The 15,538-nt window shown below is 42.1% G+C and overlaps 1 protein-coding gene across 11 annotated transcripts in view; it reads left to right on the top strand.

The window, feature by feature from the left end:
* LOC128928122 (uncharacterized) overlaps nt 1–15,538 on the top strand; it is a 39,082-nt gene that overhangs the window by 21,237 nt on the left and 2,307 nt on the right. For all 11 annotated transcript variants that reach the window (XM_078353767.1, XM_078353765.1, XM_078353762.1 and 8 more), the window contains 8 exons: nt 1,387–1,586; nt 2,217–2,420; nt 10,623–10,694; nt 12,298–12,359; nt 13,126–13,153; nt 13,669–13,736; nt 14,542–14,569; nt 15,083–15,150. In XM_078353767.1, the coding sequence (XP_078209893.1) occupies nt 2,234–2,420; nt 10,623–10,694; nt 12,298–12,359; nt 13,126–13,153; nt 13,669–13,736; nt 14,542–14,569; nt 15,083–15,150 (513 nt within the window). In that variant the 5' untranslated portion in view covers nt 1,387–1,586; nt 2,217–2,233. The remainder of the gene's footprint in view (nt 1–1,386; nt 1,587–2,216; nt 2,421–10,622; nt 10,695–12,297; nt 12,360–13,125; nt 13,154–13,668; nt 13,737–14,541; nt 14,570–15,082; nt 15,151–15,538) is intronic.

The following is a 15,538-nucleotide window of genomic DNA, read 5'->3' as shown; positions in this document are numbered from 1 at the left end:
TGACCCTCAAGTCCAACCTGAATCTCACCACGTCTTTAGATCAAACTACTAATTTATCAAAGCTAGAACAAAGTGAACAGCAAGTTAACCAACATCACAAGATACAATTAGCAAAATTCACAGTATGAGAAACAGCATAATAAGAACACATTTGGCGTAATCCACACTATGGGGAAATGACCTGATTTATTCAATAAATGGACTGCAAGGGACAGCACAGAGATCAAAGTGGGAAGTTGTCAGGATCAAGAAAACCCTAAGAGGTGAATCAAACAATCCCAAGGAGAGACTTTATTTGGATCCTGATTCACACAATAAATACATGAAATGACTGGAAATTTGGAGCTAGAAGGAGAGTTGACAGTGATAAAGAGCAATGGTGTGAGATGGTTGGTTGATGATGGTATTGGGATTATTATATTTTTTAAAGAGTTCTTGTCTCCAGGCACGGCGCTTCACACCTATAATCTCAGTAGTGTCAGAGGTCAAGATGGGAATATCCTTTGAATCCAGGAATTCTAGGCCAGCCTGGGCAACATAGCAAGACCCTGTCTCTACTAAAATACAAATTAAAAAATTAGCTTGGCATGGTGGTGTGAGTCTGTAGTTGCAGCTACTCAGGAAGCTGAGGCAGGAGAGGCCACAGTGAACCAAGATCATGCCACTGAACTCCAGCCTGGTTGACAGAGACCTTATCTTGAAAGAACAAACAAGAATCGTATCTTTTACAGACATATACCAAGAGAGTCAGGGAGGAAATTATATGATGTGTGGGATTTGCTATAAAATTATGAGAGGGAGAGGAGAAGCATGGAGGACTATACATGTAACGAGATTGGCCATCAGATAACAAGTATCTGAATCTGCTGCCAAGTAGGTGAAAGTCACCACACTAGCCTCTTGTTCCAAAAAGCTCGAATAGAAAGTTTGCATAAAAATTCACTTCGTGGATTTGTAACAAGCATTGAATAAGATCGTGTATGCAGAGTGTTTTATCACCATGGCTTGCAGGTAGTCAGCACACAAACATTGTTTTTAGTTTTGTATAGTCCCTGCCCATTAATCACACCCACAAAAGGTATGTTGTTAACACCAAAAGCTCTGGCCCATGGACCTTTGTCCACTTGGTGGTAATTTATTGGAATTTGAGGTTTAGAATGAGGAAATACCAGCCTTCAAAGCCCCAGGCCTACTATGAAATAGCAAAGCCAATGGTCCCAGATGCCTTCGTAGCACACCTAGTAAGTAGGACCATTTTCTCTCACCTTGTAGGCACACTTGAGTTCATTCACTTATTTTTCATTCATTTCTCATATACCATGTATTGGGTGCTAGGGATCCGTAATACAGTTGGCCCCTAATTGAATGAAAGCATCACTTTCAAAGCATCACTGCAGGATGAGTATTTTGTGTCAAGTGGATTCAAGGAACAGTGTGAAGGATCTCAGTCGTGAAGACCCTCCCAAGAGCCAACTGTCCTGGGCACATATAAATGAGTGGAGACATGGAACTCACCCTTACAAGGCCTAGAACCTGACAGAGCATACAAGACTGAAGCCCAAATAACCAAGAACAGGAAGCTGAAGGTGAGAGGTGGGCCCCAAAGGATTCTGTGAAAATGCTTTGTGTTTGTGGATTTATCATGCAGAATGAAACCTTTGTTTTTATTCACAGGTTAGATACACTCTCTATATAGAATCTGTGAAGGGACATTTCTGGGTTTTCTGAGGCCTATGGTGAAAAATGGAGTATCTCAGGCCACTCAGGATGAATAATGCAGTCACCAAGAGGGGCAGGGTGGCCAGCAGCAGGGATGGGCATTGTGAGCCTTTGGGTGGGGTTGTGGGAAGTGGCATTGTGAGCCACTGGCCTGACTTTGTTGTTTCCTGGTAACCAGGTGACATAGGAGGCTTTGTGGGTAACAGGCATCAGCCAGGGCCAGCAGCCTTCAGTCAGAAGCTGGTAGTGGGAGGAGGAGGAGATTGTTGCATAGGTACACACATGGCAGTGTGATGTGCTGTCTTCCTCCCCATCACCTATATCTGGCATTTCTCCCCATGCTATCTTTTTCCAACTCCCCACCCCCTGCTGTCCTTCCCCTATTTCCCCACAACAGACCCCAGTGTGTAGTGCTCCCCTCCCTGTGTCCACGTGTTCTCATTGTTCTTTTTTGTTTTTTTTTTTTTCTGATTTTGTGCATTGCTTTGTTTTGAAAGTCCCCTTATAGGTCACTATGGGGAATTACCTAGGCCCCAGGGCTTGCCTCATTTATGCCTGGTGCTGGGAGGCAGTGGCGTCATGTCGTGGGACTCAGTCTGTGGCAGCTACACCACCAGAATCCACGACTGCAGAGCCTGACTTTGTATATGCCGGAGTGGTGGAGGTCCAGCACGTGCAGCCCAAGTCAAAGCGGCGCAAAGGTAAGGAAGCCACAGGTGCCATTTTCTTTCTGGCCACCACCTCCCCCACCTCCTTCCCATCCCCTCACCCCAGAGACATCCTCAGCTCTCAGCTCCCTCCTGCCTATAGCCAGCTTTCCCAGGGCTGGGCATGGGGGACAAAGGCTAGTCCCGCCTCTTGTCTTTGTTGTTGAGCCTTCTTGTTTGAGGCATTTTGGGTCTAGTCTTTCCCTTTCCCCAGTGAAAATTCAGATACTCCAGTTTTGGAGTCACCATCCCATTCTCTAGCCTTACCTATCCAGCTACTATGGTACCTCAGTGAAGGAGCCGGTTAAAGGCCCAATCATTTCTTTTCTCCTATTCGATAAGGAAGCTAATAATTGGGAAAATTCAGACTCAAATATTTGGAAAGTTCTTAAATTTAAAATAGAGCTATGGAAGAGATTATATGGTGTTCTTAAGAGATGGTTTGAAGTCACCTTGACAGAAGCAGCTTTATTTCTTCCAATTGTAATTTGAAAACCAAAGGAAAAATTGAGGGACATGCTTAAAATGATGGCAAAAGATATGAAATGTTACTGCCAGAGCTGTAGAAAAGTTGTTTTTGCTGTGGTTTTACCCAAAGTTTAGCCCTGGAGCTCTGATTACTTAAAAATTCCCACTATGATGTGAATGTCTCTTCGGCACTACTCCAGTAACTTCATGGGCTTTACCTCCTTACCTTCTGAAAGACAGGTAGAGCTAGCTCATGGTTACAGGTTCCAAAAGAGATGAAATGGCTTTTGACTTGAATTTGTAAGGTAAAGACTTGAGAGTTAGAAGGCCAGACTCTGCCTGTGGAAAAGAGTTTGTTTTCATGGCTCCCCTTCCTACGGGATGGGAAAGGGGAGGAGAGAGGAAGCATTTCATTTTTTTGCTGTGGTCAAATTGAAGACAAAAACTAACACTTGTAAGATGGGAGAGGAGCATTTAGTTACAAAACCAGTCAAACATTTGTGTATCACTACATTTGTTGAGCAAATGAAAGCTCCCAGACTCAGAAAACCAGAGATGCTAATGGAACTGACATTAGTAATCAGGGTTTTCTACTGAGTTCAGTGCCCAGGGTGACTTCCAATAACAACCACCCTTCCCTCCACAAACTTTTCTCATGATTTGAAAGCTCAGGCAGCCCAGGATGAATAATGCAGTCACATGGGGGAAATGGTGACCATAGGTGGGCAGCAGCAGGGATGGGCATTGTGAGCCATTGGGTGGGGCTCTGGGGCAGGGCACTGTGAGCCATTGGGTGGGGCTCTGGGGCAGGGCATTGTGAGCCATTGGGTGGGGCTCTGGGGCAGGGCATTGTGAGCCAGTAGCCTGACTTGGTTGTTTCCTGGTAACCAGGTGACATAGGCTTTTTGGGTGACAGGCATCAACCAGGGCCAGCAGCCTTCAGTCTAAAATCCTTTAGGATTTTAGAAATAGATGAATCTAGCAACAGATAATTCTGGGTAACCAGTTCCTTGAACAAAGACTAAGTCCACTGAAATAGAAAACATTATATCATAAAGACATAGAAATATGATCAGCTCATTTCTTTCATTTTAATGGCAGAGATTTTATTAGTATGGAGAAAATGTCTTACAGGTCTTGTGTTTAAACTTCAGTTTGGCTCTTACCTTCTTTCACAGAATAATTAAGCCTCATGATGGGTGTGCCTTTGTAACAAGGAAGTGCTGTACTCCCTTTTTAGAGTATTGAAAAATTGTGAAAGAATAAATAATTATGAGACTTAATAGATTGTACCTTATACACAAAGCATGCAAGTACCTGTGGAAACTCCTTGCTTGCTGGTGTATGGCAAGCCTCTGTGTGATATTCTGTCTGATTTGGCAGATGAGGTAGTGAGAGAACAAAGTGAGCCTTTTCCTTATTCTTTAGGATGTAAAACATGTTTTCATGTACATCTTACTGGAAGCTTCCAAATACAAATAAGGCCTGTGTATATTCTAGCTATGTTGCTGATGCAGAAGGGAAGGCTTAGAGATCTGAAGGGACTGTGTGAGACGGCTGCTGAACAGGACTGAGGTTCTAAGTCATCAAAGTAGACATTGGAGGTCGTACTGATGCCAAACTCAGTTCTTAAAGAACTTGACAGACTCCAGAATGTCTTATATTTTAAGGTCTACCCATAACATAGACCTCTCTTAGAACTTTCATCTTGATTAGTTCCTTTTGCATTTTATTTTACACATTTACCTCTCCGTTTTTCCTCCTAAAGAGATGGGTCCTCACTGTGGGCACAGAGCCCAGGCTTCTGACTCCTGGCCTGGGCTCAAGCACTCCTGCTGCCTCAGCCTGTAGGAAAGCTGACAATACAGGCATGTGCCATCTCTCCTGGCTCTACCTTCTGTCCATACATTTATTGAAATAGATAAGGATAAAAGTAGGGGTAACAAAATGGCCTACATTTACCAGTCAAATCAACAGTTTAATAAATGTGGAAGAGTTTCATCTGCTAACAGATTTGAAGCTGAGAATGCCCTGCTCAGGAGAAAGGAGAAGCTGGCAGGAGGGCAGGCAAGGCCTCGAGTAAGAAGTGTTAAGTCAGAAAAATTGAAGAAAAAATAGTTTGTGAGCACAGAATTTACCATTTTATGTGTATGTGCATGACAGTAAGTTTCTATATGTCTCTTCAAACGTGTTTTTGTGGTATTCAGTAAAGGGATAACAGAAACCTCAATTTCAGTGTTCATTCTTTGGCCAGGCACAGTGGCTCATGCCTGTAATCTCAGCATTTTGGGAGGCCGAGGTGGGCAGATTACCTGAGGTCAGGAGTTTGGGACCAGCCTGGCCAACATGATGCAACCCCTTCTCTACTAAGTATACAAAAACTTAGCCAGGCATGGTGGCACATACCTGTAATCCCAGCTACCTGGGATGCTGAGGCAGGAGAATCACTTGAATCTGGGAGTTGCAGGTTGCAGTGAGCCGAGATCCCACCAGTACACTCCAGCCTGGCTGGGAAAATAAAATGAAAGAAACATGTTCAGAACACTCAATATAAAGTATAGACACATTCAAAGTTTGTTAATATCTTCATTTCAGAAAATTGTGTATCACTTTTTTTGGAAAATGATAAATTCCTACTTAGATGTGAAACATTTTAGCCTTTCTATAATGACGAATTGAATTCTTTTGGTAACTTAGACAAATATCACAGCAACCAGTGCTCCAACCATTGTGTGTCACACTAAGCAGTCATTTAAAGGCATCAGGCAGAGCAGGGCGCACTGCTGTAGAAACACATCCTGGAGTGCTCTCTAGGTGGCAAGTCCTGTTTCAGGAACTTATGCCATAAATAATGCTCTGCTTCATTGTTCTCTTCTGAAATACTTCAAAAGAACATTGTGTCTTGAAGCCATTTCAAAGAGAAGCTCTAAGAACCCAGTTTAGATCGCAGACTCAAACATGTTTTGTCCTATCATGCCTTTATTTAGCAGTATATCTAATACGACTGGGGGTAATATAAGGAACAGATTAAGATAGTAGGAGCTCATTATTCAGTTTTATCACTACCCATCGACTTTTCATGCAGCCTTTTGTGTTCTTACCATAGGAATGCTGCTAGTTTGTTGGCTCTCTCAAGTGAGGGGTCAGGGAAGGGAAAGCATGGGCATATGATGTAGAGACCTCTGAGCAGCAGGTCTTTCAGCTTTCTAGTACCTATTTTGAACCCTCCTTTTAAAATAACTATCAGTATGTTTCATGTAAAAGATGTAGAAAATAAAGAAAAGTTATTTATTACACTCGGAATACCCATAGATCACTTGTGTTACAGTTTGAGCACTGTTTTTCTGGAAATTATTGCTATGCATTTGAATATAATATTTTATTTCACAAACTTTTTTGTAAAATAAAACTTTCTGATTATTTTATATGTGCTGCCTTGTAACTTTTACTTAAAGCAGTGAGATAATGGCGTAAGTTTCTCAAACAGTACTTGACACCCAGAGAGCACTCCAGGATGTCTTTGCCTGCCAGGGCACCCTGCTCTACCTGATGACTTTGAATAACTGCTTAGTGTACTACGGACTGGTTAAAGCACTATTTATTTACCTACCCCTTGCGATTGGCCGTCTTTTTTCGTAAAGTCAGAAACAGTCCTGTCATGTTTGATTCAGAACACACATAAAGCACATTTTGATGACAGGTGTGATATCTTGTTACAAAATTCAGATAATATATTTTTTCTAGTGACATAATTAAATGGATGGAATGAGTCACTTTGTATTTAAGGTATTTTAGTATTAAATATACTTGTGTCAAACTGCAGTTACCATTGACTTTTAGACATTAACATTCTTCATTTATATTTTTGTGGATCTTGATAGCTTGTGTCTTTAATGCTAAATAGCTACCAGTTTTAAAAATCCGATGCTGTCTTAGATGATAAAACAAAAGACAACTTTAGCAGATCTGGGAGAATTGGGAGAAACTTAACTAGTTTGGGGTAAAATGAAATATATGTATCGAGCTGTTTCAAATGGCCTGGCAGTGTTGCAGATGCAGGGCCAACAGTGGAACACAACAGAGAGCCCCATTCTAAGTCTGACCCTTACATTCGATAGGGAAGTAAGGGCAGCCAGCACATGAATAGTCAAGAATGGCAGGTGGTGACGTGCTGGGAAGAAAGTAAAGCAGGGTGATGGATTAAAGAGGAGGGCAGTTTGATGGAGGGTTGGCGCTAAGAGCAGGATGTTCTCTTTAAGTGACATGTGAACAGTCTTAAAAGTGAAATGAGCTGGGTATAGTGGCTCCCACCTTTAATCCCAGTACTTTGGAAAGCCAGGATGAGGGGATTCCTTGAGGCTGGAAGTTTAAGACCAGCCTGGCCAACACAGAGACACCCCATCTTATTTAGTTTTAAAAATAAAAAAGTGAGGGGAACCCTGTGAGGATGGTGGGAGAGGGCTTCCAGAGAGGGATATCCGCTTTGGAATTCCTGAAATGGAAACAAAGTTTGATTTGAAACTTTTGAAACAAAGTTTTAGGCAAAGGAGGGAAAGCCACAAGGGCAGCTGCAGCAGAGTAAACGGATGCTGGGATGAATAAGGTGGGTGAAGACCTTGTACATGTAGTGAACACTCACAGAAAAGATGGACTTCAGTTGAGATGGAAAACCACTGGAGGATTATAGCCCAGGATTACTGTTAATTCTCTAAGAAAAAGACTGAGCAGCAGCTCTGTGAATATGCTGTAATACAGGCAAGGGTGGAAGCAGGAAGAGCAGCTAGGAGACTGGTGGAGTAGTTCAGGTGAGAACCGACAGTGAAGAGAAAACAACAATGACCTGAAAGAGGTGGACTTGAGAAAAATCAAGTGAAACTAAAAGTGGATAATAAAGTGGTAAATAGACAAGTCACAGAAAAAGAAATACAGGTGGTTTTTAAACACATCTTCACTCATAAAAGAAAGGCAAATGACAGCTCTACTGCAGGGTCTCTCCTATTGAGGGAAATCCCAAAACCATGGCAGAACGTTCCTTGGTGTGGCTGTGAGGAAAGTTGCATTCATGTATTGCTGGTAGAAATGCAAAAAGACTCAACTCCATGAAGGGGAATTTGGCACAATCTCACAACCGTGAAAATGCATTTGAACCAGACATCCTACTTTGAGGAATTTTATCCTGAAGTTATGCTCCGTAAATATAAAACAAACTATTTGCAGAGTTCTTGTTGCATTATTTTCAATAGTTAAATATTGGAAATAACTGGCATGCCTAGTAAGGGACTAGTAAAATAAGCTGGTACTTGTACATAAAGGAGAAGTATGAAGCTGTGAAAAAGAGTAAGATGTCTTTTTATTGCTGTGGAGTGATTCCCAAGAATAGGGTACTCAGAAAAGCCAAAAGGAAAACGTGCAGTAATATACATGAAAGATAGCAGGAGAAATAATGTGTATTTCATTATTTAAAAATAAAAGACAACATTGGGGAAGTCTTGATGACCTGTAACAGTTTTCTCCTAATTTCACTGGGTAGCCAAAGTGCATAGTTTCTCAAAATATTATTTTGCTATGGGTTCTGCAAAGGATGTTAAGTGTGCACTTTTCGCCTTTGAGTTAGAGAAAGCTTTGGTTTGTAATCTGTTATGCCTTGTGTAGTATACAGACTGCTCTTTGATTTTATTCTATCCTCTCAATGTTTTGAGTTAGGTGTAATATGGGAATTATACTTGTGTTACATATGAGGAGGCTGGTTCTAAGAAGAAGACGGAGTAGATCAGGAATGTAAATTCTAGATATATGGCATATAAAACTAGAATCTATAAAAAGGCATGCATATGGCCTGCTTTAAATACCTTGTCTAAAAAACTTTCTAAAGCTTACTAAAGCAATCAAGCCTCAGGATGAAAACAGCAATATTAGATAATGAGAAACAAAATGGGGATACTTGTAACACAGTAATGCTTTTTATTTTGAAGAGACAGGGTCTTGCTTTGTTACCCCGGCTGGAGTACAGTGGCGTGATCATAGCTCACTGCAGCCTCAATCTTCTAGGCTCAGATGATCTTCCCACAACAGGCTTCCATGTAGCTAGGGATACAAGGGCTCACCACCACATCCTATGACATTTAGAAGCTTTTTGTAGAATTGACGTCTCACTGTGTTGCCCAGGTTGGTCTTAAACTTCTGACCTTAAGCTAATCCTCCTGCCTCAGCCTCTAAAAATGTCAGGATTATAGCCGTGGGCCAGCACACCTAGCCCAGAAATGTTCCTAAAAAGTCTGAAAAAAAATAAGTTAAATTTTATTAAGAAATATATAAAAAGATAAACATATAGTATGGTATATGAAATGTCACAGTTCAGTCATGGTCACTACAACAGTGATTAAAATATCCAACAGTTGAGGCAAGTCTGAGAACTGAGAGGGACATACAGGATTGGTTTGGAAGCCAGAATTAGGATTGTCAGAGCTGGGAAAGCAGAAGCAAGGCAAGAATGTGCCCAGGATTGGGGTATGGAGCAGCCCCGTGGTATGCCACATGCACAGGAGCGTGGCACGCAGCAGCTCCATAGTATGCCATGTTCACAGGAGCGTGGCATGCAGCAGCTCCGTAGTATGCCATGTTCACCGGAGTGGGGCACGCAGAAGCTCCATGGTATGCCGTGTGTTATTTTTTACATCAGGCCAGCTCTAGCCCAGCAGATGAGAATCACCTGATGGGTAGAAAGAGTGGGCTTAGGTAAAATCTCTGATCATGCATAACTGAGAGACTTAAAATGTTTGCCTTATGGGTCATAAAACTAATAAAAGTGACAACATGGGGATAATACAGTAGGTCAATAAATGCGGTAAGCCACCTGCCACCTCTCCAGAGCTTCAACCATCCCACAGAAATGTTGGGGTAGCAGGATTTGACAAAGCTTGTGAGAAGAGCTCTCAGTCCAGGGTTCAGGGCATGATCTAGAGGACTCAGGTGTTCCAGGATCTCTATCCCGGGGGAACCAACTACATTATTACCTCAGATCTATCACTCCTCACTGCGGTGACTCTGGGCAAGTCACTCAAAATGTCTGAGTCTTATTTCACTGAATTGGAAAATATGGGTTGTAGCCCCTTCCCTGCCTGTCCCTTGGGGCTGATGTGGGGATCAGGGAAATCACAGATCTCTGTCAAGAGCTGGAAATCATGTGGCCATGGAAACTGTGACATCACTTTCCATCCTACTTTTCACAGGAGACATGCAGGCTTCCTCTCTGTATTCAACCACTACCAAGTATCTGGATTATCCTTCTCGACATTGAATGATTGAACATTTTAGGGCATTTACAAAAAGAAAAGAGTCTTTTTAAGTCTTTATCTGCATTTCATTCTTTTAGGTGCTATAGACCTTAGTAGGTCTATAGCATAGATCTACTAACGTTTTTACATCTCAGAATAGGGAAGAGAGGCACAGATGGGTTCATATCCCTCTCCCAGGTATGTGCAGATTCTAAGTAGGATTTGAACCCAGCCTATTCTTGGTAACTTGGATCTTCTGCTTTTCTATATTGTCTCATCTGAATAAAGGTATCTGCCTGGACAAACAAATCTTCCTAGATCCCAGATCTAATTCAGGTAGCATTGAAAAGCAGTCGGTGAAAACTAGGATCAAAAGTTTAAACTGAGTAAGTTTTTACTAATTTCAGCAAGATGTCAAGAGTTGTCTTTATTATAATACATTTCTACCTTGCAGGTTTGGCTGGCCGCGTGAGGAGCTGGGTACAAAAACGGAGGCGTAAAAAAAATTGCCCCACTGCAAATGAAGGTAGGGTGGAAATTATATCATTAAGTTGATTAAAGCAAACAATTCCAGTTTACTCATCCAGTGTCCCAGAGAAACTCAGTAAATGCTATGTGATGTTCTTCATTTATTTCATTTGTGCCCATTTAAATGCATTAAATTAATGGGTGATGCAACTACACAAGTAAAGTTACATTGGCAGCTTAGAGTTTGGTTCTTTTTGTTTCTTTGTTTTTGTGAAAAGGTCTCATTTTGTCACCCAGGAGTGCACTGGTGCAATCACAGCTCATTGCAATCTTGACCTCCCCGTGTTCAGATGATCCTTCTACCTCAGCCTCCCAAGCAGATGGCTATAATGCACATGCTTTATACCAAGCCCTTTTTTTAAATTTTATTTTTTTTTGTAGAGACGGGGTTTCACAGTGTTGCCCAGGCTTGGTTCGCTTTTGATAGTAAAGGACATCTCAAATGTTTAGACATTTGCTTTCAGTTTGGGCAATTATGAATACAGCAATTACAAACCTTCTTGTGTCTTGTTTGGAAACATAATTTTAAAATGTAAGGAAATACTAAAATTATGGTTACTTGCTCGTTTGGTAAGACCACGTTTCTTTGTAAGAATTTTGGTAGAATTTACCGGTGAAATCATCTGAAGGTAGTGTTTTTGTTCTTTTGAGAAGATACTAATTATTGATTCAATTTCTAATATAAATATAGGCCTATTCAGATGATTCATTTATCATGAGAAGATGTTTAACCTTCTGAAACAGATCCAAAAAGTTAGCTCATTTCATATAATGTTTCCAAGTGTGAGCACAGATGTGTTCACAACATTCCTTTATTATTATTTTTTGATTCAACTCGTCTTGAACTGATATTATTAGTACCTTGTGACTTCCTTCTTTTCCTTTGAGGTTAGACAAGGTAGAGGTTTATCAGTGTTATTGATCTTTCCAAAGAACTGTTTTTGTTGTTGTTGATTTTCTCTGATTATTTCCTGTTTTTATTCCATTAATTTCTGCAGTCGTTATTTATTTTTCCTCTATTCGAGATTATACTGCTGTTTTTCTTTCAATGCCCAAGGCAGAAGCTAGATTATGAATTTAGATTTGATTTTTCTCATTTTTGACACAGCATCATGAATGTTACTCACTAAATATATCATTGAAATGCACAATAATTAAAATAATAAATATGTAAGCTTTTAAATTTAAAAAATACAACAGGACAGATGATAAATGTAGCAGCAGGATATGTAGATCCACAGAAGTTAAATAATCCTGTAACGTTTCATAAAATGTTGGGATTTGCCTACACCTTCACGTGGGCAGCAGGTGTGATGAGATGCTCTCACTGAGCCATACAGTGCCGTTCTGTATTAACCGGTTCTCAGACTATTTCACACTGATGAGGTTGCCCTAGCTAGAAAGCCAAGGCTCTTTCATTTCTTTCTTCCCCTCTCCTATGCCTTCCTTCAGCACCAAGGAGAGTGGCCGAGCAGGAGCTCAGTTCATGCTTGTCAACAGCCCCCCTCCATACACTGCAGCTTCTGTCCACATCCCCCAAGACTTCTTGTGGGATTCCTCAGCATCACCAGTGTACTTACTGTCTCTCTGTGTTCTCCTAGCTCCTCTTCAAGACCCAAAGGAGTTTACAAGTGAAAACCTTAAGGAGACATCACCTGACATAGTAAGATGCATTTCTTTGTCTTGAAGACAAATGTCTTTTTTGGGGGCTTCTAGAATATCAAGTGAGTATCATTTCTGACTGCCATTGTGAATCAGGCCTCAGCTGTCATGGACTCTAGCTACCAGTCACTGGAATGTATGACAAACTGAAGCCTGATTGATGATGTCAGTCAGAAGATGACATCACTGAAAACCTAGTAGTGAGCGTATTTCTCAGTAGCAACATATTCTTCCTGAAAAATAATTTTGTATTTTTCAGCCAGCATAGATACCTGCTAAGTATTCCAAACCCACTGCATTTTCTGCAAGCATCCCCTGTTCTCCATTGGAGCCTGTGACTTCAGCACTGTTAGACATCTGGTTTTTTGTTTAGTTTAGTTTTGTTTTTGAGACAGAGTCTCTCTGCCACCAGGCTACAGTGCAGTGGTGTGATATCAGATCACTGCAGCGTCCTCCTACTGCATTCAAGCAATTCTCCTGCCTCAGCCTCCCGAGTAGCTGGAACTGAAGGTTCTCGCCACCACCATGCCGGGTTTCTTGTAGTTTTTAGTAGAGACGAGGTTTCACCATGCTGGCCAGGATGATCTCAATCTCTTGCCCTCATGATCTGCCCGCCTCAGCCTCCCAAGGTGCTGGGATTACATGCATGAGCCACCGTGCCTAGTCTGCCGTCTGGTTTACTAATGTCACCAAGTGAATACAAGACCTGTGCCAATGGGACCCAGCATGATGTAATCCTCATGGTGTTTCTTTTTCTCTTATTGCAGGAGAAGCCTGCAGCCCAGTATCGCCACTGTACGTACTCTTTTCCTTTTAAACAGTTACCGAGATGTAGTTGACATGCAAACTAATTCACCCATTTAAATTAGGTGATTCAGTGTTTTCACTCTATTTACCGGGTTGTGCAACCATCGTTAGAATCTAATTTTAGAAGCTCTTGGTTTCCAATCAGAAAACCCCCTTAGTAGTGACTCCTCTGTTTCCCCCAATCCCCCCACACCCCTGGTTCTAGGCAGCCCTAATCTACTTTCTGTTTCTATAGTACACTGCCTTTCTGTATTAACCGATTCTTCAAATGAGGATTTCACGTTGATGAAGTTGCCCTAGCTAGGAAGCCAAGGCTCTTTCATTTCTTTCTGCCCCTCTCATTTTCCTTCCCTCAGCACCAAGGAGAATGGTCCAGCAGCAGCTGGGTCCCTGCTTCTCATCGCCCAGCTCCATACATTCTAGCCCAGTCCACATTTCCCAAAGCTCCTTGTGAGATTCCTGAGAAGCACCAATGCACTGACTGTCACCCTGTGTTGTCTTAGGTGCGGTTCAGGTCCCAGAGGACCTCATTTTGCAAGACATGGAAGACCATGAGCTACCCCGTGATGTGGTAAGATGCATTTCTTTGTCTCGAAGAGAAATATTTATTTCTGGGGCCTCTGGAACATCAAGTGAATATCCTTTTTGACTGCCATTGTGAATCAGACCTCAGTCGTCATGAACTCTAGTGACCAGTCAGTAAAGATTCTGACCAACTGAGGCCTGAATGACGATGTCAGTCAAAAGATGGCATAACTTAGAATCTGGTCTTGTGCATATTTCTCAGTAGCCACATTTTCTCCTTGAAAAATAATGTTGTACTTTTCAGCCAGCATAGATACCTGCTAAGTATTCCAAACCCACTGCATTTTCTGCAAGCATCCCTTGCTCTATTTGGGGCCTGTGACTTCATCACTGTTTGACATTTGGTTTTTTGCTTAGTTTAGTTTTGTTTTTGAGACAGAGTCTCTGTCACCAGGCTACAGTGCAGTGGTGTGATCTCAGATCACTGCAGTGTCCTCCTACTGCATTCAAGCAATTTTCCTGCCTCAGCCTCCCGAGTAGCTGGGACTGAAGGATTTTGCCACCACCATGCCCGGTTTTTTGTAGTGTGTAGTGGAGATGGCGTTTCACCATGCCGGATTTTTTGAAGTTTTTAGTACAGACAGGGTTTCACCATGTTGGTCAGGATGGCCTCAACCTCTTGCCCTCATGATCTGCCCGCCTCAGCCTCACCACATGCTGGATTACATGCGTGAACCACTGCACCCAGCCTGCCATCTGGTTATCTAACATCACCAAGTGAACATTAGACCTGTGTCAGCGAAACCCAGCATGATGTCATCCTCATGGTGTTTCTTTTTCTCTTATTGCAGGAGAAGCCTGCTGCTTGGTGTCACCGCCGTATGTATTCTTTTTCTTTTAAACAGTTATCGAGACGTAGTGCATATGCAAACAAATTCACTTATTTAAAGTAGGTGATTCCGTGCTTTTACTCTATTTATAGGGTTGTGCAACCATTGTTCGAGTCTAATTTTAGAAGCTGTTTTTCCCCCTCAGAAAACCCGCTTAGTAGTGACTCCTCTGTTTTCCGCAACCGCCCATGCCCCTGGTCCTAGGCAGCCCTAATCTACTTTCTGTTTTTGTGGTACACTGCATTTCTGTATTAATCGGTTCTTCAAATGACGATCTCACGTTGATGAGGTTGCCCTGGCTAGGAAGCCAGGCTCATTCATTTCTTTCTGCCCCTCTCCTTTTCCTTCCTTCAGCACCCAGGAGAATGGTCCAGCAGCAGCTGGGTCCATGCTTGTCAAACGCCCAGCTCCATACTCTCCAGCCCGGTCCACATTTCCCAAAGCTCCTGGTGAGATTCCTGAGCAGCACCAATGCACTGACTGTCACTCTGTGTTCTCTTAGGTCCCGTTGAGGTCCCGCAGAACCTCATACTAGAAGACATTGAGGATGATGAGCTACCCCGTGATGTGGTAAGATGCATTTCTTTGTCTCGAAGAGAAATTTTTCTTTCTGGGGCCTCTGGAATATCAGGTGAACATCCTTTTTGACTGCCATTGTGAATCGGACCTCAGGTGTCATGGAGTCTAGCAACGAGTCAGTGGAGTTTCTCACCAATGAGGCCTGATTGACAAAGTCAGTCAAAAGATGGCATAACTTAGAATCTGGTCTTGTGCATATTTCTCAGTAGCCACATTTTCTCCTTGAAAAATAATTTTGTATTTTTCAGCCAGCATAGATACCTGCTAAGTATTCCAAAGCCACTGCATTTTCTGCAAGCAACCCCTGTGCACCATTTGGGGCCTGTGACTTCAACACTGTTTGAAATCTGGTTTTTTGTTTAGTTTAGTTTTGCTTTTG

The sequence above is a fragment of the Callithrix jacchus genome, chromosome 17 (genome assembly GCF_049354715.1).
Source record: "Callithrix jacchus isolate 240 chromosome 17, calJac240_pri, whole genome shotgun sequence".
Taxonomy (NCBI): domain Eukaryota; kingdom Metazoa; phylum Chordata; class Mammalia; order Primates; family Cebidae; genus Callithrix; species Callithrix jacchus.
The sequence above is the reverse complement of the archived record's forward strand: the minus strand, read 5'-3'. Positions and strand labels throughout refer to the sequence as shown.